A 27,600-nucleotide genomic window follows, 5' to 3' on the forward strand; every position below is an offset into this window, starting at 1 on the left:
GTACTACTAAATATGAGAAAAACTAAGACCATCTAGGTTTTTCAAAGTATTTGAATAGATATAAATATATAATAGATTCTATGTTTTGATGTAATAATGGCATATTACACTGCCTGGCCAAAAAAAAGTCGCCACCTGGATTTAACTACTAATGCCTACCGTACAAGCCTGTGGGGGCAGTGCTATAATCTGGGGTTACTGCAGTTGCTCAGGTCTAGGTTCAGCAACATTCAGGTTCAGCAATGACCAGGTTATTCCATCAATGGATTTTTTTCTTCCCTGATGGCATGGGCCTATTCCAAGATGACAATGCCAGGATTCATCGGGATCAAATTGTGAAAGAGTGGTTCTGGGAACATAAGACATCATGTTCACACATGGAGTCCAGACCTTAACCCCATTGAGAATCTTTGGGACGTGCTGGAGAAGGCTTTGTGCAGCGGTCAGCCTCTACCATCATCAATACAAGATCTTGGTGAGAAATGAATGCAACACAAGACGGAAATAAATCTTGTGACATTGCAGAAGCTTATTGAAACAATGCCACAGCGAGTGCATGACGTAATCAAAGCTAAAGGCGGTTCAACAAAATATTAGTGTGACCTTTATATTGGTGGCGACTTCTTTTTTGGCCAGGTAGTGTATTTATTCAATTAAAATAACCACATTTAAAGTTCTGTTCTTGTAAACAGTAATCATTACTATTAGTTTCACACACAGTCAGATTAATCTGAATTTTTTTTTTTCATTACCATTGCTGAACTTTCCAATACATTCATAAACTCAATAAAACTTACATATAGATGTTGTTTCATCAAACAAACATATTTTATGGAATTTCAAAATATGGAAAATTGAAAGGCAGGCCATTGTCATATTCTTGATGTTGAGTTTAATACATGGGCTTATGATCAACTTCAGAACAATTAAATAACTTGAAAAAGACAAGGAAATGTTTCTTAAATGAACACCAATTATCCTAAATTTAAAAAAAATACTGTCTGTGCGTTCACAAACAATCCTGTTATATTGTTTTGCTGATTACATTGAGGAGGTAACTGGTGACTCCATGTTCTCCTGTTGTCATAAAAAAAACTTTAGGAGACCCATAACGCCTTAAATTGGTCCAACGCTGATATCTGAGAACACATTGGACCTCTGAAGACAAAGGTGTTACATGTGCCAGAACACCTCTCGACAATCTCACAAGCTGAGTAGTTCACTAATAAAAATCAAAACAAGTGTCAATGAAATATATTGTTTATTTACAAGATGACTTCGGTTTACATTTTATACAGTTTAGTTCATTTTCTGAAAGGCACTTAATCAAATACTTGATGCAAATTAGCAACAATATTGAGGAAATTTCTATTTGGTAACAGGTCACATTTATAAAAGCAACAACACATGAGGCAAAAACACATCACAGGCCTACACAGGCAAAATTGAACAAAAACATGTTCAAACTTTGAATGAATGGGCATAGAAAAGGACACCATGATTAAAATAACCAGGGGATATTTGATGAAGGCTTAAGACTAATCATCATATACCAATATAGCTTTGCTAGATCTCCTAAAACAAAATTTAAAAAAGTAGGAAACAGAAAACAAAAACACACACAAACTGTTATAAGCTAAACAAAGCATGGATAACTTCAATGGGTAAACTAACTTTTCCTGGATGGTAAAAACAACCTTGAGATGAGTGGAGCTTGTGTAATGAGATAACTATGATGGGAGCATGATGGAACAGAGGGACACAATCAAAACATATTCTGGACAGGTAGTGTTGAGAAGGGATTGAAACTAGATATAAAATAAGGGAACATTTGATTTAAGGCAAAGGATAGATGTTTTCATCTGGTTAGTTTAACAAGACAATCGTTCCTTTCAACAATCAACATGCTCACTTGTCTTCAAGAGAGCAGACACTCCAACAATGACGCTTTATTCTTAGCGACTTCTAAAATCAAACAAAGGTCCCACTTTGTGGCAAAGTTTGAGAATAGAATATGATTGTAAAAAATATGTACATGTTTACTGTTTGTTCCTCCAGAGTGTATTGGTCAGCCGGCTATAGTTTATGGGAACATATTCTTTTCAGAATAATTGCAGCCCGAACAAATGAGCCAGTCAAGTTTGCTAACAGTTTCTTTCTTTTAGTTTCTTTTTGCCATAATCATCTTTTCCATGGAATGTATGGAGCCTGAGTGTGTGCACGCTTTCTCACCACTCAACTAAACTGCACCCATGCTGATTTGACAGCATCTTTACTGGAGCTGTGGAGGAGAGGGGGGGGGGGTGAAAGTATGATGATGATGATGATGATGATGATGATGATGATGAGTGTGAAATAATACCAAAAAATCTTGTTAAATAAACACAAATGTGACAGATGGACAAGATGGAAAGACAGAAATACAGGTCACATATTGTGATAAACTTACTTGGAGCCTGCAGATGTGAAATCCCCCCACACGTCGGCGCTGGGTGGAGCTACAGGGCCAGGGGACCCGAAGTCTAAAAGAGAGGCTAGATCAGGAGAAAAACATGGATGTAAAGCATGAATACTGTTTTAAATCAGGTGAAGATGAAAAATAAATGAGATGTGATAGAATAGCAGGGTAATCACCAGTGTTAGTCTGTTCAGCTGAGACTGTCTGCTCTCCCACAGGAGGCGGTATTACACCTCCAACCTTTACACCTGGTGGAGGTGGGAGGAGACCCATACCCATGGGCCGCGGTTTGGCACCCCCTGCCTCCTTCTTCTTGATGTTCTGCAGTAGACGGAGTCATGAGAGTTTCTAAATGTCCTTGTTGCCTAATTGTTGCCTCTTTGCTTTAAAGAGTTTGTCATTGTTGCATGTATTATTTAACCATTTTAATGAATTTCTTTACATGTGTAATGTCGGGCTGAATGACTCACCCCGATGCTGATCTTGATAGTCTGTCCCTCTTTGAAGCGGAGGTCCAGCTTAGGTGCTGTGCTCTCAGAAGCTTCCTGTTTTGCGAGCTCGCCTTCTTGCTTCACCCACCTTTAGAACGAGTTTGAAAGCACTCAAATTATTACTGAAGTAACCTTGGAAAGACTCAAACTGTGTCATTACAGTGGCAAGATACAGATAACAAAACATTGGTATCGTATTACAAGTATTGTAGCAAACGCAATCCAAAAGATTTAATGTGTTGATGGTCTCTTTTACTTGTCTCTTCCATAGTCTCTTTCAAAATGTAAATAAATATATATACATTTATATGCATACTAGACAAATATGCGCACTGTTGTCTATCCACAAAGTAATTGTGCAAGTATGAATGTTGTTCACAGTATCACATTTAAACATATTCACGTTAATGTTAATATGTATGTTAATTTTGAAAAATTTGTGTGAACAGAGATTAGATAGTAAACTGACGACATAAGAGAAGGTAACTTACTTAAAGTGGTCTTGTAAAGCTACGTTGAAGTCAAATGAGTCTCCACGATCGGCAAAACCCAGCCCGATAAAAGCATGACGTCCTTTAGAAAAATAAAATAGAAAGACAAAAGCAATTTAATGGTACCTTGAATCATATGAATAACATAATGCTTGCAGTAATATACAGACAATTAGTGAGAGTATACTGAATATAGACCTGTGACTTAGCGATCGATCGATTTTACACCATATTAGGCTGAATATAAGAGTGTTACATTTAAAGACTAAATAAAGGCTATAAATAGCAAAAGATGGTGCCCTAATATAAAAAACAATATTGTTTGATGTTATCCACTGTCACTTTATAACTGAAGTGAAATAGACAGAGTTCCTGTGACCGTCTTTAAAAAAGAGGGTTTAAACTAGGCCAAGTTAACCGAGTCCTTAATCACTATGATGTCCCGTTAAGGATCGTGGTGATCGATGATGTGCAGTCATCACACAACAGGAAATACAGTTTTTAGAGAGTAAAAACACAGACACAATCTTTCCTTTGTTCAGAGAAAAGCTAATGCACTACTTCACGTCCACAATTCAACCTGAATGCCAAATCTCTTGAAAAAGAAAAATATATTATTAATCTGAAAGACTAGCGCGTCATGTTTTGTAGGAAATACATTCTTACATTTAAATAGTTTTTTTTATTTATTGATATGATTCATTTCTCTATCAATGTGACATTACATTTGAGTCATTTTTAGCAGAGAATATTCATCTAATTCTCCAAAGAAATTGTCTTACCATTGCCATCTTCTATCCGGATCACAAAGTATCTGCTGGAGTCTGTGACTGATTCAACTACACAGCCTGGATACTGTTCGACTGGAGCTTGGGCAAACAACTCTCCTGCAAAGAACACATTGAGAACAACAGTGCCTTAGGGTCATTTACTGCACTGTGACTAACAAAGTAAAAAGGTCCTTTGCAAAGAACCAAGAAAGTTAACAAGTTGGTTGACGGCAAAACAAACTTATTTTCTATATGATAAATAAGACTGGGATTGTATAATAGCCGAGTTAGAAAATCACAAATTATTTTGAACAGTTAATGGTGAAAGTAATAATGATATCTTGATGAATTTGGTCATTTCAGTGATTGATTGTCGCTGTATTCACTCAGATAATTGCTTCATTTGAAACTAAATGTGTACAATCAAAGGGCAACAACACTCTAACCACAAAAATTTACCAGGGGAGATACTCACCTGTTCGACATATTCCATAATAAACCATGCATTTTAAATAGCCGTTAAGTCAGGTAACTTGTCAACTTGTCAATATGACACAATCAAGGTCATAAATCTGCTGTGTAATTAACAACAATAATAATTGTAATCTAAATAGGTTGTGCACCTATGTTTCCTCACATGGTTTTTAACATAAGTATTGTGTCAACTGTTTTTTGCATGCTTGTCATAATCTAAAAGGGTAAGAACAGTTACAAAATAAACAAAGAATCCATGTTGTGAGTTATGTACACATGTCAGATTGAGCTACAAGGAGATGCCAATTTGTTTACCTGTGTTTTTGTCTTCTAACTTTATGCAGGCCAGCTTCCCTTTCGCAGTGATTTTCATCCTGCCACTCCATGCTGGTTCATCCAGCTTCCAGTCAGCAGCACTAGAAAAACAGGAAACACATCTCAATATGAAAGGAGCTGACTGGATCACAGTTTTTACCCAGACAGCTGCAGCTTTGAACAGCAGGAGGAAGTGAAATTAAAAGTTTTCAGGAAGGCATTAATGAGACAGTCGTGATATTTTTGGGGTTGTCTGCCAACTGAAGAAAATGTGACACCTGTTGATCATTTTAATATATGATTAGAATGTACTGTTTCATTATTAAAACATGACAAGAGGAAAACAAACGATCAAGGTCAGTACTCCATTACTGATGGTAACGTGTCCAGGTTACAATGTTATAATGTAACAAGTGAATGTAACTCCTCCATGTTATAATATTATAACGTAACAAGTGAATGTAACTCCTCCATGTTATAATATTATAACGTAACAAGTGAATGTAACTCCTCCATGTTATAATATTATAACGTAACAAGTGAATGTAACTCCTCCATGTTATAATATTATAATGTAACAAGTGAATGTAACTCCTCCATGTTATAATGTTATAACGTAACAACTGAAGGTAACGCCTCCATGTTATAATATTATAATGTAACAATTGAATGTAACTTCTCCATGTTATAATATTATAATGTCAAACTGATGGTAACTCCTCCATGTTATGGTGTAATGTAACATCTGACTAAAACAGTTTATTATAAACTGTAGTGTAGCTGACGTTAGATAATGCTTTCATTTAATTATTTCGATATTATTTTCAGCAACACAATCATACAATAACTTAGTCAGTGCATCCATTTTTAATGAATGGCACATAATGTCAGCTAGTTCGCCTCTAGCATTAACTATTAACTCCTGCATCTATTATCGGACACGAGCCAGTCTTAAGCGCTTCCAACCCGTCATTTCTCATAACTTCTGCTAAAGTTAACTCTTCACACGACAGCAGTCGAGGGGCTGTTTGTTGACGAGGTCTGGATGCCGGAGAGCAGATAACAGTCAGATATTTCGGCACGTGTCACGTCTTCAACTTACGTAAATGTCTATTTTTCTGAATCGGTGCGCGTGTTATCACTGGACGTGTCGACTGTAAACGTCGAATACACTTTGCAGGGAAACAGAAAAATGACCAACCATCCAAGCTAACCACTTGTTGTCCGATAACGGGCGCATTCGTGTTAAATTGGGTTCGTGACGGACACTTGTCTCCGTCAGAGACTCGTCCGTCGCTTCCACGACATCTCGTTGAGCTCTTCTTACCGATATCCGCGGTTAGAGGCCCGCGGAGGGATCCGGTACACATGAACCTCGGGCTTCACGCAGAGCATTGACTCATAACTGTTGTCTTCTGCCATTTTGTCGAGTTTCACCACGGTTTTCACAAACTATCAAACCCAACTTCCGACTTTCAATGGACACCTCGGCTGGAGTTGAGCGAGTTGACAAGATCCCCAAACAATCCGCGCCGCTCTCTTCACACAGCGCCGCGTCTGGTCAGGATGGTTTGAGCAGTCAGGAGGTACTACCAGTACAACCAGTACTACCTGTACTACCAGTACAACCAGTACTACCTGTACTACCAGTACTACCTGTACTACCAGTACTACTACTACTACTACTACTACTAGTACTACCACAGCATAATAATACTAATAGTTATGTTAACTTATTTACAGATTTACACATGGCATTATAATATTGTTGTGGTTATTTTGGTTGTGCACTGTGTTAGAGTTTAAAAGTATTTAATTAATTTACATAAAAGAGCATCAGATACAGATTTGTTTTTTAAATATGTGGCGAACACCAATGAAACACGTACAAACACTGTAATGCCAACGTTTAACTGTTTAGTAGTGTTGTTTTATTTTGATAGATAATACATTTTCTATGGAACATGTGGTTTGCTGGTCGACAAAGATGTTCTTGCTTGGCAAATATTTGAAAAATACACATTTACTATTGTTTGGCTTGAGACCTCTTATATTTGTGTGTGTGTGGCCCACAATCAAAGAAGTTTGGCCACTCCTGTTCTTCTTAGAGCACAATAATTCAATTTAATTCTTTTTTTTTTGTATAGCCGTCGTATGTATGTGTCCATACATAGTGTGTACACATACATTCATCCTCTGATCTTTGACCCTCACATTGACCATCACATTGGCACCTTTAACAGGGAGAAAAGGGAAGAAACCTTTGGGAGAGCAACAGAGGAGGTTCCCTCTCCCCAGAGTAGTAGGCATGATGAAAATGTTACAACTAACAAAGATAACAGCAACACTGGATATAATAATGATAATCAAAGCAGTAATGTGTTAGCAATACTAATTTAAACGTAACTACTATTACTACTACTACTACTACTACTACTACTACTACTACTACTACTACTACTACTACTACTACTACTACTACTGCTACTGCTACTACTACTAATAGCAGGAGTTGTCAAGCAGGACCAGGGTCAAGATATAGCCATGGAAACCTATGCGGTGAGAAAGCACAAAGACTCCAGAGAAGAAGCTAAGTTAGTAATGTGCATTAATGGTGCATGATTTCATACAGAAGGAAATAGAGTACTGGTAGGGTGGGCGTCAGCAGGCCTGTGGCAGGAGGCAGGAGACAGGACTAGGATAATATGATCTTTTTTCTTAGTTGGAATAGGGAATTGCAGTAATCTTGTCTACAAGTAACACATATGTGAACTAAAAATGAACTAGAATTGTCTGTATTGTTTTCCAGGTTGGATGTGAAAGACTAAGGACGAAGCTTTCAAAAGAGTTGTAGCTTAAAAATGTTTATTAATAGGCTTGAGTCAAAGATGGCTGCTACTCCACCTCCTCGAGGAATATGAGTATTGTATTAAGATGACTCGGATGAGTTGATTAATTTAGGCTGACATATTCTTCATGACACAGCAAGGTTTCAGTAAGACACAAATAAATAAATATGAATGTCAGATATTCAATAATTTACGAATACAGCTTTAGATGACAGATCTGATATTTAAAAGTCCACATTTGATTATCCTATTCTGTTGCACTGTTGCGATTATTTTATATAACTCTATTGGTTACCGTAGAGTTTTGGGTAACTGCTTTAATGGTGGTGCAGAGAAGGGTGTAAGACTACAACTTTGCTTCCTGGTCTGAGCTCTGGGTGGTCATGAATTAAATCTGAAAATCAGATTTGCAGAAATAAGATCTGCTCTCATCAGGAGAGGTTTTTGCCAAAAAGTCTGCCAATTATCGACATCACATCGGCAGTGGAACTATGACATGATGTACATCTCACGTCACCTACTAATCTAATATTTTAAAATCAGATTCAGTTTATTTAAACTGCATCACATTACATAATTTAGAAGTAATATGTATTTTAAATTCATCCATGTTTCTGCCCGAATAATAGACAAAACAAACCAAGTTTGAAGTGTGTTTATTAAAGGGTATTCAAATTTCATTTGTGATTTCCAAGTTTCAAAACAAGAATGACATCAAATCTGCCATAAAGGCAAGCGGCTTTGAATGACTGAAGCAAAGCTTAATGTGTCACATAGATACAGGATGTGTTTTGCTTCAAATTATCCATGACAACAAATCCATTTTATTTTAATAATTGAACCAGATCCCTGGGAACAGTATACTAAGACAACAGTGAAGGATACCATCTCTTAAAACAATAACATTGAGATGTTAGCGCTGCAATGGAAAACTTATATTGCTCTCAACAACAAAAGGAAACTTTAATTCCCAAACATTAGTGAACCATGAACTTCTCTGACACTAAAGGTGTTTTCCTTTTTAGTGAGTGAGGTTGGAATAAGTGGCACAAATGCATCAGCCATATTGAAAAGTTTGCTGCTGTGTAGAGACAAGTTGTTTCATTTATAATAGTTTCAATCACTTGAAATTATTTGGATAAATTATGGTCCTAGCACAAACATTTCTGTAATAAAATCATTTTTGCACCTTTTTGGAGTGTGACTTTGTCATTGCCTAACACTCTTGCAGCTATTAGGTTTTCCTCAATGACAGAATTTTTCAAGTAAAATAATAAAACTATCACAAGTCCACAACAATCTTTAGACTAACAAGCACTACGCATTGGAAAGTGAACACATGTAACCAGGGATCATTTGTCATTTAAGGCATACAAGTGTCAAAGGGCTTCAGTAATTATCAGTACCGGTAACTGATCAGCATTTGATAAGATTATTGATTTCATGGTTGGAAAATTTTATTTTTTTAAATTGGCAGCAAACAATGATGTAAACACCCTTTCTGTGAAAAACACCACATGAAAAAAAATCAAAACCAGGCAGCGGAATTTGGATTTCTTCTTAGGGAGACTAATTAAAAGGTAAAGTTTTTGATATATTTGTGATGATTTTTGAAGTTTTCTAAAGACACTTTACAGACTCTTTCCAAATGAACGCAGTTGTCATGTAACTATGTCATCCCCCAAGCTGAGCATCAAATAGTTATTTCTAAACACCAAACCATAACCTCGGTCAACATACTTTAACTGGTGCTAAAACAGATTTTAAAAAAAAAGAAAAAAAAAGAGTCCTCTTTTCTAAACAGATGCACTACAGTTGGCTGTAAAATAAGTTCCAATTTAGCACTTCAGTTGAGAAACAAGGCAAAACACACAGGGACATGTATGCATGATAACGTAAGATTTTCCGTTCTTGAAAAGGTCTGTTATTTATCCACTTTGAGCAAATTAAAAATGACTACTAATAAAGTTGCGTATGCAGGCTACATCATCTAATCTCTGATTCACTACTGATCTCCTGACCTAAACATACTATTTCTCAGAAAAAAACACAAACATGAAGAACCATTGTCAGCTGTTTAAAACAAAACAGAATTTGAAAACACAGCATAGGCAATATGTAAAAAATAATCCAGGGAGTGACTTCATCTTTATTGCTTGAATAAACTTAGATTTAGTGACATTCCGACCTTCCGATCTGTAATCTTTGGCCAAAGGCTGTGCGCCCACCGGGCATTTCTGTAATTGCCACCAGAGCCAAACAGAGGCCTGTGGAAAATACTGGTCTGGGTCTCTGCCACTACGGTATAAAAACGCACTTTTAAGCACAGTGCACTTTTATTCAAAGTGTTGGATCAGTTTGACTTTTGCTTACCTTTCACTCAAGCTGCTGAACACCCAGTAAACTCTCAGCACTGTCAAACATTTAATTTCCACTGAACCCCAAAAAACTGAGGCCAGCGACCCGGTGGACACCCAGCCATAAGCCACGCTCCATCAGTGGAAAGGCCAGCTCCTTTGCTTGCACCCCTCAGGGGAATTTCCACAGATTCACGAGCTGGCCTTATTCTCTCTGAAGAGAGAGGGACCTGATGCCCTGGCACTCGGCCGGCCAATCATACCTAAAATCACAGGGCACCTCATGGAACGTCAGAGTATCACAGTGTGTAGGGATGTGAGGCAAAAGCCTGTTCACAGTGTGGAACAGAAAGGGTTTTAGATCTTTGACTGATCTCTGCCAGCGCCTTGCACATTCCACAGAAGGAAAAGACAAGGTGAAATGCAAAGACCATGCCCGAAAGCAGAGTAGAGAGGGTGGAGGAGTTCATTTTAATCCATGCTGTGTCTTCTTATTTTTTTTTATGTCTGTCAAATTTGGTGTCATCCCACCACTCTGCTCTTCATACCACACATCACCCCTTTAACTGCCACCCTTTAAACCCTCTTAGGGAGACAGATGATTCCTTGCAGCAGTTAGCTCCGCTTTATCTGCAGAGTCTGAAGCCTGAGGTGCCATCTGGGCCAGTGGGCTGGCGGATTACATGGGTGTTTGAACGAACTGGTTCCACTGGTTGCTGCACACTCGTACGAGCTGACCTAATGATACAAGGAGAAAGAAATTAATATCAGTGTTTTTAACTTCACTGTGTTTCTAAGTACTTTGTAAAGTCATTGTATGTTCTTCTTTGTTGTAATGTCTTGCCTGTCTTGAGAAGGATTGTCCTGAGGCGTATCATCTGAAGACGCACTACCCAAGATCCTTCGTCGGGCTTCTGCGTACTCTGCCTCCCGCTGGGCCAAAGACTTCATCTGCTGAGAGGGACGAGTCGATGCAAGGTTTCCTGCGGTACCGTTATTTGACGGACGTTTTAAAATTCTAATTTGTGGTGGGGGTGCTGCAGGCATAGAGTCATCCTGGATTACAATAGCAGTTTTAACAGGTGAGCCACCCGAACGCAAGCTGGACTTCCTGTACAGGTAAAAACACGAGGGGAATAAAATTACTGTGGGAAAAACTCCTATGCAAATTTTCCATGTATTGACATTTTTTGATAAATTGTCTGTTTGCTTACTTTGCTGCCTGATTTATTTTCAGTTTAGCCTCAAGCCTTCTCTCTATTTCCTGAGGAGAAAAACATATTTATTACATTTGTCATACTGACAAACAAGTTACATATCCATCTCATTGACACATGTGATCATGTTTACTAAATTGCTGACTGGAATCTATAAAAACATGCTTTTGATAGATATTAAGACATACTTCAGTCATTACAAATCAATAATCCTTCATCCTGGTATGGGATTTATTGAACCTCTGGGGTCATCAATATGTGATCTACAATTAAAAAAAATGGAGACACTCTGGAATATAAAATGAAGGGCATCACAAGATCAAACTACATTTGTTAAGACATACATTTTCAGACAGAAGTTAAAAAGGTGTATTTATTGTAAAGCCAATGCAAAGTTTACAAGTTAAACTGTATTCATATCTCAGTGTCATTTCAGATCAAGACGATGAAAGCTGTTCCTAAAAAGGATGAGGATAAAAAAATTCAGCCGCTCAAATATTACATTCAGTTCCATAACAATAATACTATTTAGTACAGTCACAACAATTTCGCAAAAAGCCCTTTACAGCTAATAAAACAGGATGGCTGCAATAGAACTGTCTTTACAAATGAGAGTTTACAGTTTGCCACAAACAAATTAAACTAGTTCAATATACCTAATCTGCTATATATATTTGCTTCTAGTCTAAATGGTATTTTTTTTACAGCGATGAACATACTACACTGTTATTGTAATGACTCGATGCATTTCCGCAATGGGCGGGTCTAAAAAAATGGGGGAATTATAGGGAAAAGTCGAGTTTGTAAACGTTCTTTTTTTTTGTGGATTTCCACACATACAATGATGTTTTTGAGTAAATAAATTGACATAAAGCCAGGCTCAGTCCCGTGTCGTTGTAGGACAGCGAGGCCTGTACGACTCAGAAAGACAAGCTGATTTATTTGATGAAATTACAAGCTGAAATAAATAACTTGTTTATATTAGGTATTTAAGCGCCAGACAGGCTGGCAAACTAAAACCAAGTTATAATCTCGTTAGAATGAATAATGGCCAAACGTTGGTTGTTCTCACCCCGCTGTCCGCTGCCTCTTCCCAGCTCTCTGCGACCTCTTCATCCTCCATGTTTCACAGGACTGCTGGCTGGCTACCTCTTTGGCTCCACAACTATCCCCCAGCCACACAGAGGGCATGGGAGAGTGGACAGCGCTCACGCAGACCCGCGCTGAACCTTAATCTCACCAGTATTTCTGACAGGTGAAGTCTGAATAAACAAATTGACAACCCTTTGCCTGGCCGCGTGTTAGCGTGCTAGCTTAATGCTCTACTGACGGCAATGCCCCAAACATTAGCTAGCTTGTTAGCTGCCTGCTACTTTCAATTTGTCAAAACGACCACCTCGGTAAATCAACCGACTGATGTCGTCTACACGCTGCTCAGACAAATATGCACAGTGTGCACAGGAGTTTGGAATAGTTGACAATGAGCTAGGGTTTAGCCCTTGACGTTGATCAGTGCCCCTAAAGTTTAACCGTTACAACATGGAGGGACATTACGTTGTATTTGCGTTAGCTTGAGTAGCGTCAACGTGCTAGTTTATATCACGACAACTGACCCGCAAGATAAAGTAATTTAAATCTGTTTTAGCTAATTTAACTACATAACGCTGTATGGTTGTCAGTAAATAGTGAGAGATAGTGTTACTCCACCACACTGTCGTTGTTTTTGATGGATGGTGGAGTAGAGCGCCGAGTGTTGGATGAGGCTTGTGTTCAACATGGTGTTGTTGAAGGGAAATGCTGCGTTCAGGTCCTGTGCGAGGCACAGACAGAAACACCACGGGGCATTGGACAAACCATATATACATTACATAATGTTTACATAATATACAAATTGTAATTGACGACATGTATGATAGTAACATATTTAGAATAGCAAGTGTCTGTTTAGAGGGATTAGCAAAATGTATGGTCACAACCTTTACATACACTCTATGGTTACAACTGCTGGTAAATTACAATAGGGAAATAAACGGTATGGACTTGAATGCAGCATCAGACTCATAAATCCCAACATGTATTATTAAGCTTTTCACATAATTTGCATTGGTGTTTGGTGCTTGCAATACACACAGTAAGAGAAAATAAAACATAAACGCAAGGAGGTTACTACAAATAGTCAAGAATTTTAAATACAATACAAAATACATTGACAATAAAAATGTTGTAAAAAAAATGTACAAGATGTCTGTTTAAAAAAACAAGCTGAACAGTTTTTTTCAGGAATTTGATGAATATTGTTAAAGGAATGTGCAAAAGTACAATGTACAGAGATGATGTACAGAGATGATGAGCACTAGCATTGTGACAGATGTTGTGGCTTTACGTTAATGTAACAGGTACTACAGACAACTCTTTCAAAATAAGGCAAGTGAATGTTTTTTGGTGATTTAAATGGATTTTTGATCATATGTTGTAAGTAAGACTTACGTTACCATTTTTTGTAAATATATTTTTATATGCCGGTGACATTTGTTTTCCATCAAGGTCTGATCAAGTTACAGTTACAGTTACACATCTCTTAATGTTCAAGGACCTGAAGAATTTATTTATTATTTTCTTTGCTACAACAACAACAAATTGGATACGCATATGGGGTTATTCTAACCTTCCCATGGGGAACCGATGTGCCCACAGCAGCTGGGGGCGCAGTGTTGGTCCAGAGGACCCACCCTGGTACCACAGACCGTCTGCAGCCGTCGCTGTGCTGCGGAGGACGCTGTTCACAGAGCGGAAGATGGCGACTGTTTGGAGGCTGCAAGGGAACCTCCGGAGCTGATACCGGGGGGAAGGAGAGGACATATTAACAGTCAGAGCCCGTAATAGACCCCGTCGACAACAACGGTATTGAAAATCCTGCAGCACTTATGGAGCGTCATTGACAACATGTATTTGACTTTAGAGGAGTTAATTCTCTGCTCGAGCTAACGTTAGCATAGATTATCAGCAGCCGATAACAGCTAGCTAGGTAACTAGCTCATTAGTGGGGTGTAACGTTAGAAGATACTGTTGCCTTGAAAGGTTCTGGCGACATTGTGATATCTAAGAAGTTAAGGGTTCCCACATTTTGTCAAGCGGAAATATTTTTAAGTAAAGACGTAAGCTGTTGCTATAGCGTTACGTCGTTAGCTTGAGACTCGTTCATGGTCGCTAACGTTAGCTTGGATGCTCGTGAGCAGTGAGCTTGCGCTAGCCAGTGCTAACATGTATTCTCAAAGGAGCAAACGTTAAATCCAATAACATGTATTTGTAGGTTAGTCAGTGTTTTGTAGCTTAAGCGGTTCCTTGTTTGCGCTACTTAACTTCTCTTGAGTTTCATGTGTTTTCCTAGATGGTTAACTCTAGGTGATATTTAGCTTTAGCGGCTCAATATTTCATTTGATATGTGATGGCTAACGACAGCTAGTTAGATGTAGCTGACGATATGAGAGGGACACCCGAGTCTCGAAAGGGCAACACCCGGTTCAGACAATGGATGTGACTATTCACACTGACGAGAAATAAATGCCTCACACATGTTATGGTGGTTAACGTCGCAGCTTTCCATGTTGTCTGTGTAAGACCAACATTTATAAACCTTTTGTTTAAGTATTTATTCTCTATGAATGTGATTTGCAGAAATTAAATAAAAAGCATATTGGGCAGGATTGAAGTGGGTTAGGTTTGGTGTACTAAGTATTCTAGGTTCAATTAACATAATTGTAATTAAGTGTAGTTGGTGGCATGCTCCTGAACAAATATAACTAGCATGTCTCCCCATGTCTCAACAGACAATGTCCCGCTCCCATGATAATGAGGATGGGTGCTTTGTTGCCATGGATACAGAGGACGATGGTGCAGGGCCTGCTGGGATAATTGAGGAAGAAGAGGCAAACTTGGGGTCCTGTCGACAAGAAGGAAACATGGAATATGGTGCCAAAGGAGGGGGGAGAACAATGGTGGAGTTGCCAGAGGAAGTTCTTGAATATATTCTGTCCTTCCTCTCACCTTACCAGGAGCACAAGACCGCTGCTCTTGTATGTAAGCAGTGGTATCGCCTCATTAAAGGTATACCTCATATTTACATAGCCTTTTATAATACTGAATCTTAAGGTCGACTGGTTAACCTTATAGTGGGTGGAAGTGTGCATTACACTACAAGCAAAGCAGTGAAATGGAGAATCCTTGTTTCATAATGTATTTCAAATTGTAAAGTAATTTAAAAGAGCTTTATCTACTTTTGGGTGTTTCTGTTGCTTACTAATATTCGATCTCTTTTAGGTGTTGCTTATCAGTGCTACCACGGTTTCTTGAGAGCTGTCCAGGAGGGAAATATCCAGTGGGAAAGTCGGACATACCCATATCCAGGGACCCCGATCACTCAGCGCTTTTCACACAGTCAGTATATGATGCTTATACCCTTCATGTTAAAAATGAGTTACACATCAAATAAACACTACATATGATATACTCTGTCCAAAATTGTAAATTTCAGAACTTGTGGTAATGCTTTTAAAGTCTGAAAATGTTTCAGTACAGTTTTAGCTGTAGACCAGATCAGCGTCAGTATTTTTGCTCCGTAAAACACAATCAAGATGGCAAATTGTAAATATGTACAAACTTCAAACATCGGTGACCAAAATTGCAGTGAGAATATATTTTATTTTCTACCTTGGATCTGATTTTGTGTCCAGTGATTAACAGTGAATTGTGTACATGCCCAGTGTCAAATACTGTCGCCTAATGCACTGACATAAAATTATCTGTTTTCTCTTATTTTTTTATGTAGAATAAATATATATACATATATATTTTTTTTTTCTGAATGTAGTCTAAGACAACGTGGACTTTTCATTTCTAAGGATTATTATGAAAATAATTCTAACCTTACTGTAAACAACAATGTACAACGATTTCAAGCGGCTTTCTATTTACCCTATTAAATGTTGAATTGACCTGTACTTCTATAGCACTCTTCTAGTCATCCGACCACTCAAAGGCTAAAATCAGGACTAACTAACATTGATACACCGTAGCCACAGCTACGTGAGCGATTTGGGGTTAAGTGTCTTGCCCAAGGACACATCGACATTGTCTAGCGGTGCCGGGTATCAAACAGCCAATACTCTAATTAAAAAGACCCTGCTCACCCCTGAGCCACAGTCACCCACATTAGAAATGCTCTTGGCATAAAAGCAAAAAAGACACTCGAGACTGACTGTTAAAATTGCTGTAATTGTTCTTTCTTTTGGGTTGCAGGTGCATGTTATTATGACTCAAACCAGTCCATGTATGTATTTGGGGGTTGCACTCAGAGTAGCTGCAATGCTGCCTTCAATGATCTGTGGAGACTTGACCTCAACAGCAAGGAGTGGATCCGCCCTTTAGCCTCAGGTATGAGTAGGTTACAAGCAGTAAAGGCCCACAGGAATCAGAAATCTGAGCCCCTTTTACGATATGTAGCTCTGGTTATAAAAAAAACAGCAACTCCATTTGGGGATTACACAAGGGGAACTGTGGAAGAGGAAACCACATTAAGTAAATATAGTTGTCAGATGCTCAGCAGAAGCAGAGTAGATGGTATTTGAAGATAAAAACAAAACAAAGAAGATGTAATTAGATTGTAGTAAAATCATTTTGCTAGAGCACTTACATTTTATTTCTGTAAACTTTAAAGCGTATATTTCTTTTATGAAATTGCATGATAGAAATTATGTTGAAGACGTGTGTAAAAGGCGTTTTCTGTGGAAGATATGCATCACAAACTGTAATTTTTTTGTAAACATTTGTCAATTGTATGCGAGGTCGCAAAATAATTACAGTTTTGCTGCCATGTTTCCCATTTCTGTTCAGACATTTTCATTTGTGGCAATAAGTTAATCAGTCATCTAACTAATATTTTGTGGTATATATTCATGAAATTATTAATGTATACATACATACTACATCAGGCATATGTAGCTTCAATCACTTTTTACTCTTCCAGGCTCTTATCCATCTCCTAAAGCTGGGGCGACTCTTGTAATGCACAAAGATCTGTTGGTGCTGTTCGGGGGATGGACTCGTCCCAGCCCATATCCACTGCACCAACCAGAAAGGTTTTTTGATGAAATCCATACCTACTCTCCTTCAAAGAACTGGTGAGAGAGACTTCTATACTTGGACTTAAAGAATAAAGTTATGAAAAGTGTCTGACAAACTTTGTACAGTTTAACTTTTGGTCATGATTTTCCCCCTTTTCATTTTTTCTCAGGTGGAACTGTATAGTAACAACACATGGACCTCCACCTATGGCTGGCCACTCTTCCTCTGTGATTGGAAACACTATGGTGGTGTTTGGGGGATCACTCGGAGCACGGCAAATGTATGAATGTATTACTAGTATTTAATTACAAATGATTCAAGCTTAGCTGCAAAGATGACGGGGCATCTAGTTTTTGCAAATGTGTTTCACCTCGTTTTAAATTTTTTATTGACTCCTCAGGTGACTGAGTGTAGAATTTTCTGAAGGTGATGAAGTTATATCACTTTCAGTAACGACCACTAGTTTCTCAGTTAAAACAGGAAAATAGACTAGAAATAAAAAAAAGGGCTCAGACCCGAAAGCTGGTACTACTGTTAGAAGACTGTTACTGTTACACGGGTATAATTTGTCAAATCTGATTAACATTTCTCAAAAGTGAATCCCCAACCGCATTCTGAAATGATATTTAAATTTAAAACCGTACAAGACACGAACCTCACCATGATGTCGTCCCCTCTGATGGTTCTAATCAGGAGTAATGAAGTCTGGATTCTGGATCTGGAACAGTGGTCCTGGTCCAAGCCACCCATATCTGGCCCATCACCCCACCCAAGAGGGGGGCAATCACAAGTAAGGCTTCAACATTTAAGCTAGACAAAATTAACCATTCCTCCTAGAATTATTGCTCATTTAAACTTTTCTTAATAAGGTCTGACAAGGAAGTTGTTATTTACAGTGTCGCTAGTGTTTTGACCCTTGAAGACGGCTTTTCTCTGCCAGAAACCTCCACGTAATGTTTTTATATGAAATTAAATGACAATGTTTTAAATGCTTTCTTTTTAGATTGTGATTGACGAACAAACATTGCTCATCTTGGGAGGCTGTGGGGGTCCTAATGCAGTAGGTTTTATTTTCTCCACTCTTGTATCAGAACAACACATTTATATCTTCTAGAAAATGTTCCATGTGATTATAATTGACGACAGTTTTGACTTACCCTGTTGTTATGTGTGTTAAAGCTCCTTAAAGATGCCTGGCTCCTCCACATGGATGCACCACCATGGAGGTGGAAGCAGCTACAGGTGGAAAATGAGGACCATGGGGCCCCTGAGCTGTGGTGTCACCCAGCTTGTCGAGTAAGTGTCTGCCTTAGTCGTAAAGCCTATCCTGCCTGCGTGTGTGTGTCTGACAGTAACATTGATCACTAATGTGTTATTTTCTTCTTCTCATTTTGTTCATTTACCTTAAGGTGGGCCAGTGTGTCGTGGTTTTCTCACAGGCTCCATCTGGCCGTGCACCGCTCAGCCCGAGTCTTAACTCTCGGCCCTCCCCAATAAGTGCCACACCTGCCCCTCTGGGCTCCGAACCGCCTTCCCTGCGCTCCCATTCTCCTGTTCGGAGTGGGGCTGCCGGTGTTGTCCTGGGAGCTGTCGAAGAGGCTCCGTGTGTAAACGGCCGATGGGGCACACTGAGACCTCGACCCTCAGCGAGAGGAAGTGCCAGAGAAGGCAGCCCGTCCTCATCCCAACAGCCGTCTCCTTCACAAGGCCCAGACAGCCCTCCTCTTCCTCCACTTCCCCCTTTATTAAATGGATCCTCTCCTTCACCAAGGACCAGTCCGGTCCAGGCCGCATCTCCTTCCTCTCGCCCTCTCCCACCTGCCTCCACAGACTATGGCTGGGAGTCACCCCCTTCCTCCGCTCACCACCCTGAGGTGCCCAGCACCAATGGCCTGCATACACCTCCTGCCGGCTCCCCACACACTCCCCCAGGAGCAGTGTCCCCCGCTGCCTTACGACGAGGCCTGGAGGCAGTGAAAAACAAATCTTCCTCATCTTTACCGTCTTCATCGCCTTCCACACAGGGGGCTTCTCCTGGAGGAGGAAGTGGTGGAGGTAGTGGAGGAGGAGTGGGTCCTCCTGGAACCCCTCCGTCTTCATCCTCCAGCCCTCCACAGGCTGCTGGAGCTGATGGACACGCTATACCACCTATTGCACGTCGTCTTGGCCATCACCCACCCCAAAGCCTGAACGTAGGAAAACCTCTGTACCAATCTCTCAACTGCAAGCCCATGCAGATGTACGTGTTGGATGTGTCCAGGGCCAAGTCTTCTGGGGTGGTGTCCTGGAGAGTTTATGGCAACGGGACTGCCGCTGCAGTTACAGGGCCTCCTGAAACTAGCCTTCACACAGTGGTACAGGGTAGGGGTGAGCTCATCATTTTTGGGGGCCTAATGGACAAGAAACAGAATGTGAAGTACTACCCTAAAACCAATGCCTTGTACTTTGTACGAGCTAAAAGGTAATGCAGCTCCAGACGGGATTGGGAAGACAGATGCTCCACCCTGTCGCCACACAAGGGAATTGACACACAATGCCTTTTTCCTATAGAGAGGATTATGGGAAAAGAACATAATCATTATTAGATGTTCCACTTCATAAATTCACTATTCTCCCTTCTGCCTACTTCAAACATTACAAAATAAAACACTTTAACTACACTTTGATAATAACCTGTGCGTGCGTGCGTGTGTGTGTGTGGGTGCGTGGTGATTCGAGTGAACAGGATATTCTGTTGTTCCCCAAAAGGTGCCCAGCCAAACGATAACTTTTCTGTTTGTCCTCTTCCGAACTCTTTAAATAGAGGAACTCTGAAATAACGGACACAGAAACGATTGATGACTACCTTGCTTTTTGTATCACTCTTTAAGCCTGCAATGTTTACATTGAAAACAGTGTGAGTGTGTGTATGTGCGCACGGTGGTTGTTAAAAGTTGTTGACTAATGTGTGTCGGGGGCCATGGTGGGTGAGAGATGTGGCACTGTACTATAAACATTGTTCAACAATAAAGGCCTCCATGTCTGCTCTGTCATTGTTAGTATTTCTGCTGTGTGTTTGTTTATCAAATGTTTGCAGTTTTTTTGACAACTACATTTGTGGCTGTTAAGATTTTTCTTTAGCCATCGTGTCCCACAATCTTCATCAGCAGATGGAGGGAGCAGAGTTGTCATAGATAGTGAGATGTTTATCATGTGTTTTTAGCATTAACTTTCTATTGCAACTCGTAAACAAACGGATGTGGATGAGAAATTTAGAAGCAAAACCTAAATATGAGATTTAATAACTATTTCCAGTATTTCATTATGTGATAGACATTTTTAAATTTAGTCACCTGGACATTAATGGTTGAATTTAAAGTGAAGTTGACATTACATAAATGTTTTGATCCAAAAATAGTTTTTCTAGTTTTCTGTCTGAATATGTAATAAACAAAAACAATTGGAAATAACTACATTTAAAATAATCTGGAAAATTCAAATTGTAAATTCAGATTGATATTTTTTAAGGTTTTCAATTTTCCAACATTAGGTGTTCAGTTTACATTAGCTGTTTCAAGAAGAAGAAGATGTATTGATACTTTAAAGTTTCAATAAATCCATCTGCTGAGGATGACCATGTGAAACAATTGAAATCAGCTACACACTAATCCTTGTGGTGCGATTGCTTTAGGCAGCTACAGTCTCCAAGATCAACAATTAACTTTGTTGCATTTGATTTATTCATTCAGAGGCCTGGGGTTGAACTTTGAGCAGTTTACCTGTAGAGCTTCACAATCGTGACCCCTAGCGGCTCCTTTGCGTACAGCCCATAAAGAAAAAGCACATGGATGAGTCATTTCAACAAAATAGCATAATTTGTTCCAAATGCTTTATTATTATTTTTTTTGATCAGAGGAAAGTAATACAAAAAATTCTGTAAATGCGCCAGAGTTAGCCAAGAGGCAATTTTTCATCTGAAGAGGCAGATATTACGAAACAAACCTAAAAACATCATCTTTCGACACTCTTCACCAGATTAACCTCGTTTAGACAGCGTGGGTCCTGAGCTCCTCTCTCCACGAGACACTCCACGCCTCCCCTTTGAACAACAACCTTTTACCCAGAGAGCTCCGATAGGACCGGCGCGGGGGAAGTGCGGATTGCAGACATGTGATTGGTGCAGACTCGAGGCCTCGGTGATGTGGCAGACAGGACTGAACCCGTATTGGCTCAGGGGAGAGTCGGTGGGAGGAGACTTTGACAATGAATGTGCTGAGAACACATGTTTACAATGATGGGAGAGAGGAAGAATGGAGCGGCACAGGATCACCGGATACAGAAAGTTTTCTGAATGAAGTCACCAAATTCAAGAGCTTCTTATAATTCTTCAAAAGGCACGTAAGAGGAGTTTTTCTATTTGATTGTGTTAGCATCTGGTACTGGGGCTTTGTGTAGTTGTATGCTGGTTTGAATGACTTTGAGTGGAGTGGCGTGTGACCTGATACGGACATGTGATTTTATGTGTGTAATTGTCTGCTCTTGAAAATGTTTAGTTTCATCAGGTGTTGTGGATAGGTTTTTACTTGTCTGTCATGTGAGCTAATGTGAGCTAAGTCCCACAGGACTTTTCTTGACACACAAGCACTCTGTCCTCAGATGTAAAGCTGAGCCTTATGTAAACCTACCACAATTAAAAAAATGTTTATTCAACATGAATACATTCTCTTGCAGATGGTGCAGACAGAAAGTCCCCGCAGAAGGACTCCAAAGAGGCGCCTGTCATGGGTGAAACATGCAAAAAGAATTTAAATGAGTTATCACAAATGCTAAAAGCATTTTTTTTTTTACTTCATTGTTGTGCACCAACCCTAACACACTGACAAAACAGGGACACGTCATTACAAGAACAAACACTTCCCAGACATGACCAGTGCTGAGCTACTGAACACTCCACCAGGAGAGTCTGCGTTTGATGCCCGCCTCTCCCACAGGATGGCATCCACTGTGTCTGCTGTGCCGTGCGGTGTCCTCGGACCCTCGCCACCTCCTACCGCTGTCTGGCCTCCTCTGGACTTTGCCCTGGGCGCTCTGGCATGCTGCGCTGCCTGTGTGTTCACCAATCCCCTGGAGGTTGTGAAGACCCGTCTGCAGCTTCAGGGAGAGCTGCGTGCACGGGGGTCCTACCAGAGGCACTACCGTGGAGCCCTGCACGCCCTCTGGGTGGTGGGCCGCAAAGACGGTCTCCGGGGCCTGCAGAAGGGGCTCTCAGTCGGGCTGATGTACCAGAGTGTGATGAACGGTGTGAGGCTGGGCTCCTACTCCTATTGTGACGCTCTGGGTTTCACCTCGTTCCATGGGGGCAGTCTGCTGTCAGGGGCCGGGGCCGGGGCCCTGGGGGCCTTCATTGCCTCTCCTGCCTACCTGGTAAGTTTAGTAAATTTTCTCCTTTTTATTGTTTCCTCTATCGCAGATGTCCCCTATATTTTTTCGCTTTTGTCCTCCCATAGGGTGTATGTCTGTGAGTTGTGATCAGTTCATTTGAAGTTGTTTTACCCTCTTTAGACTTTTTAAACCCTTTTTTAGAGGCCTACAGAGGCTGAACTATAGGCGATATTAAAGGTTTTATGGCCCCTATTGTTGATTATAGGTCAACTCTTTAGGTTTTCTTTCATAAGTTCAATAAGGGTTTCAAGTCATTTGTTGTTAAGTTACTGTACATAATAAATAAATATGTACAAAAGATCAGTCACAACTATGATAATTAGTTATCTGTTTTTCTTGTGAACATTTAAAACAAGTCAACCAAATGTTGAATAAGATATCAGCCATAATGTCATTTTGTGCTGTGTTTGTACGTATGTACGTACGTGTGTGTGTGTGTGTGTGTGTGTGTGTGTGTGTGTGTGTGTGTGTGTGTGTGTGTGTGTGTGTGTGTGTGTGTGTGTGAGTGAGACTCAGAGACCAATAGGTCAACAACTGGGCTTAAAAGGAAAACTGAAACCCTGTGAGTGATTTATTAGAATAGGTCACACTCAACAGACTCAATCTCAGAAACACTGAATGAAGAAAAGCCCAAAAAGTTAATTAACAGCTAAGCAACTGACGTAAAGATAACAAGGAAGCTAATGTGGAAAGACAATAGTGAGTACCTGTCTTCTGTGGCAAGCTTCAGATATATTATTCCAAACTGTTTAAATAGTAGCAACACAGTGGTCTCCAACTTCACCCAGAAACCGGTCCATGTTGGTGGGTCTATAGCTTCCTAAAACATACTACATATTACACCTTAGTAAACAGCGCTAGGCTCGATAGATATAGCAAGATGTGTTCAATGTTCATATTAGTCACTATTGGACATACTATATACAGTAAATGTACCGTTAACGTTCACTCACAAACTCACTTTTCCACATGTATACTGATATTTTTTGTAAATTTGTAAAATTCTCATTTGATTTGTGCATATAAATCCCTTTTGATAATGAATTCTTTTGAGTTCATGTGTAGACCGGAGAAAATTACAGTACACAATAACTATTACAATGTACATGTGGATATGTCAGTATTGATTAAATATAGAAAATGTGTCAACCTATTCTTCACAATAACTTCTTTGGGTATTATAAATGGAAATGCTGCAAAAGGAAGTTTCGAAGGAAATTATGCTAAACGGCAGCAACCTCTGAGCTGTGTGAAATAAACGAGGGGTGTCACACTTTTAATTAAATAAAAGAAACAAAATTGGAAAACCTAAATTAGATACATACTTTATTTATCCACAAGGGAAAATTTGTTTGCAGCAGCAAGCAAAGAAGACACACAAATATTAGATATGAAAAATACTATATATATACACACACACACACACACACACACACACACACACACACACACACACACACACAAACCAGCAAGGTGTATTAAACAATAAAGAAGGTGCAAAAATGCAAAGTATATGCAGTTTATATGAAGTGTATACAATTACATTGATTCAAACATGACATTGCAAAACCTCTGCATTTGGAATAAATAATAGTTCTGTAAGTCATCACAACTGAGATGGGAGAGCGAACCAGCCGGTTTCACAGGTGTCTCAAATGTCCGATGTCTATATTTGTATCCGGTGCGAGGATATTACATGGGTGTGTCTGGTTTGTCACAGATAACGACTAATCTAGTTTATGAAGAACACAAGATAAAACAATATAATCTCAAGCTGTGACCTAACTATCTCCTGTCCATATTAACGAATATAATGTAATATATAATTGTGTTATCCCTCTGCCCCCCAACCTGTCCACAGTCGGGTGACTTTCAGTTTTGTTTTTTGTTTTGATTAAATGCAGACTCGCTCTGCATCTATAAAACCAGACAAGACTCATATTGCTTCAAATGTCACTGTCTCATGAATCAAAGCATATTATGTGAGAGTACTCTGCACGTTCCTTCTCACACAAGTTTTTTCTGTTCTGCCTCAGCTGTCATTTAAAACCATCTCCAACATTTTGCACCGTCATGGAAAGACCGTATTGTTTTACAATATGTTTGTCTCTTTCTAAATATACAGTTCCTCGTAGCTCCTTGCTGTTGGCAGTGAGTGAAAGAAAGGAAGGTTGGCTGAAGGTTATTTTTATTGACAATCTGCATGAGATCGAAGGGAGAGACTGCTTGGATTTGTGCGTCAAAACTGCTGTTTGATCATTCAGGTTTTGTGTGAATGAATCACTGAGGAGTTCGTAAAGACATGTTGGTGTTGTATGTGAATCCCTCCTGATAAACATTAGCAGAGTTACCTCTAATTGTTGCATAACACATGGTGGCATCTGACTCAGACATATCAGTCGACTTGGTGGCAGCAAGTCTAATTTGTGCTTAGATAGCTTGTTGGCACAGTATTTAGTTTAATCTGAATGCTCATTTAAGCTTGTGTGCTGCATTTGCTTCAAAGGTGAAGACCCACCTGCAGGCTCAGACTGTGGAAGCCATAGCTGTAGGCCACCAACATAACCATCTGGTAAGTCCGACATGTTCAAAGTAAGACACGCAAATATACTGTATGTTGTTTTGTCAGAGTAAATACGCACCACACTGAACATACTTCAATATAAGTAAAAGGCTTCTATTTAAAATTCTAAGTAAAAGTATACAAATATTACTTGAAAAGTAATGCAAAGTGAAGGGTAACATTCTTTTATATTATTGATTTGATACTGCTGATACATTTAAAGTACAATCAGAAAGGCCCACCCACACAGGTGCATTCAGTTAGAGCCTAATTAGACGTTCTCTTTGGATCGTATGGGTGTGGATTCACTGCACTTGATTTACTTTCACTTGCTCTTCTGCTGGTTATGTTGAACCTGTTGGTGTAGAATCTGTAGCTCATCTTTCTGTTATAATTCTGTCAAATGCATGTGTTTAAAATAGCATTTCCCTCTGAAATGTACTCAAATGGAAGTATAACAATGCATAAAATGGAGCTACTTAAGTACAATTCTAAGATATTTATACTTCAATAAATGTGCTTTTTTACATTCCACCACTGATAGATACTGTAGTTTGTACTGATACCACGTAATGTTCATGTATAATGTGTAGGTAGGGCTGGATAAAACCAAATACTCCACTTACCACAAGACCCAGTGGTCTCAATACACATTTTAACACTTAACATTAGTACTTTGCACTGGTACGAGTCAAAGTTATATGCGTGAAAAAAACCTTTCAATCGTATCGTTTCAAACATATTCCAACACACCAATGCCATTTGTTTTCTTCCATTTCAGGGTGTCTCTGATGCCTTCGTTACCATTTATAGAAGAGATGGTTTAATTGGTCTTTGGAGGGGAGTGAACGGGGCTGTGCCTCGAGTCATGGTGGGATCAGCTACTCAACTTTCAACCTTCACCTCAGCCAAGGAATGGGTGTCACATTCCCAGGTATATGTGTTAACAGCTGGCATTTTTACAGCACACTTCCAGAACAGTTGCCGCCACGCTTATCTGCAAACGTCAGTTTATTATCAGTTACTTTCTTATCTTGCAGTTGTTTAGTCCGAACAGCTGGCTCACAGTGTTGATCGCTGCCATGATCAGTGGAGTCGCTGTGGCCATCAGCATGACACCATTTGACGTCATTAGTACACGGCTCTACAACCAGCCAGTGGATGAATTGCGTAGGGTGAGTGTGTGTGACCTCTTTTTATCAACTTAGTTGTCCTCTCAACAACGGCACAAAATATCAAGCAAATACATACTAAGACAAACTGTTTTCCTTCTCTGCCTTTTCAGGGGAAACTGTATCATGGATTTTCAGATTGTATGCTGAAGGTGTGCCAAGCCGAGGGCCTGCCGGGGTTGTATAAAGGCATGGGCCCTGTCTTCCTGCGCTTGGCCCCACACACAGTGCTCAGCATGCTATTCTGGGATCTGATGAGGCAACAGACAGTGAAGGACAACCAGAGCCAGGGAAGGAGCTGAAAAATCCCGTTCATCCTGCGCATGAGTATCTGGACTCTGGACATTGAATTTAAAGCAAATGTTTGACATTTTGGTATATGGGTTTATTTGCTTTCAGACATTAAACAAGCGTATTTCCCCTAATGTTGAACAATTGCTTTTAGTGAGACTCACTCTGTCTGACAAATACTGCACATACTCTAACAAAAATGTCCTGTCAAATTTTTATCAAATATATATGCTGTTAAACTATCAGATTTCACTTTAATACCTCAAATGATGAATTTGCAAGCAATGGGCTTTCATGTGTCGGGTAGCAGCAAAGCTGAAATGAGATGTGCTTGCAGGCGTATTAATGGAGTGCCAATGAGATCAAGAAAAATACTGGATTATTAAAACATAAACTCTGTGTTGTTCGTGGTATATCTGCTGTCACAATTTAATACATAATTCTAGTTGCCTTGTATGTCATATGGAAAGAAAAGCCTCTGTTGATATATTGGTAGGAGGTTTTTCTGTACAGAAATTAAACCTACAAGTACTTCCAGCCTTATAACTGCCTTTCAAAATAATAATAATAATAAAATGTTTTCTATGAAAAGCATTAAGTACATTTGTTTT

At 39.5% G+C, this 27,600-nt stretch overlaps 4 protein-coding genes across 6 annotated transcripts; 2 read left to right on the forward strand and 2 right to left on the reverse strand.

Moving 5' to 3' along the window:
- Window positions 1-1,242: 1,242 nt before the first annotated feature.
- necap2 (NECAP endocytosis associated 2) lies at window positions 1,243-6,488 on the reverse strand. Its single transcript, XM_068594361.1, has 8 exons — window positions 6,327-6,488; window positions 5,000-5,100; window positions 4,223-4,327; window positions 3,441-3,522; window positions 2,929-3,037; window positions 2,635-2,779; window positions 2,450-2,534; window positions 1,243-2,281 (listed from the first exon to the last, which is right to left on the reverse strand). Exons 1-8 carry the CDS (start codon window positions 6,419-6,421, stop codon window positions 2,236-2,238), a joined length of 768 nt encoding a protein of 255 aa, XP_068450462.1. The 5' UTR covers window positions 6,422-6,488; the 3' UTR covers window positions 1,243-2,235.
- Window positions 6,489-10,653: 4,165 nt separating this feature from the next.
- LOC137796138 (SUZ RNA-binding domain-containing-like) lies at window positions 10,654-13,222 on the reverse strand. Its single transcript, XM_068593850.1, has 4 exons — window positions 12,495-13,222; window positions 11,420-11,469; window positions 11,050-11,316; window positions 10,654-10,943 (listed from the first exon to the last, which is right to left on the reverse strand). Exons 1-4 carry the CDS (start codon window positions 12,543-12,545, stop codon window positions 10,832-10,834), a joined length of 480 nt encoding a protein of 159 aa, XP_068449951.1. The 5' UTR covers window positions 12,546-13,222; the 3' UTR covers window positions 10,654-10,831.
- fbxo42 (F-box protein 42) lies at window positions 12,549-20,574 on the forward strand. The gene is made up of 10 exons (XM_068593849.1): window positions 12,549-14,323; window positions 15,250-15,526; window positions 15,740-15,856; window positions 16,718-16,852; window positions 17,445-17,598; window positions 17,712-17,822; window positions 18,236-18,332; window positions 18,546-18,602; window positions 18,722-18,838; window positions 18,952-20,574. Exons 2-10 carry the CDS (start codon window positions 15,253-15,255, stop codon window positions 20,005-20,007), a joined length of 2,118 nt encoding a protein of 705 aa, XP_068449950.1. The 5' UTR covers window positions 12,549-14,323; window positions 15,250-15,252; the 3' UTR covers window positions 20,008-20,574.
- Window positions 20,575-21,800: 1,226 nt separating this feature from the next.
- On the forward strand, window positions 21,801-27,534 carry slc25a34 (solute carrier family 25 member 34). 3 transcript variants are annotated; one of them, XM_068594549.1, is made up of 6 exons: window positions 21,801-21,915; window positions 22,253-22,945; window positions 25,470-25,535; window positions 26,308-26,460; window positions 26,567-26,707; window positions 26,812-27,534. In XM_068594549.1, the coding sequence occupies exons 2-6, from the start codon at window positions 22,445-22,447 to the stop codon at window positions 26,998-27,000; spliced, it is 1,050 nt and encodes a 349-aa protein (XP_068450650.1). In that variant the 5' UTR covers window positions 21,801-21,915; window positions 22,253-22,444; the 3' UTR covers window positions 27,001-27,534. The 3 variants fall into 3 exon arrangements, with proteins under 3 accessions (XP_068450650.1, XP_068450652.1, XP_068450651.1); XM_068594551.1 differs by having other exon boundaries at window positions 26,567-26,701; XM_068594550.1 differs by having other exon boundaries at window positions 21,832-21,919.
- Window positions 27,535-27,600: the final 66 nt, after the last annotated feature.

The sequence above is a fragment of the Clinocottus analis genome, unplaced genomic scaffold (genome assembly GCF_023055335.1).
Source record: "Clinocottus analis isolate CAN_PGR_092001 unplaced genomic scaffold, fCliAna1.0.p SCAF_3, whole genome shotgun sequence".
Classification (NCBI taxonomy): Eukaryota; Metazoa; Chordata; class Actinopteri; order Perciformes; family Cottidae; genus Clinocottus; species Clinocottus analis.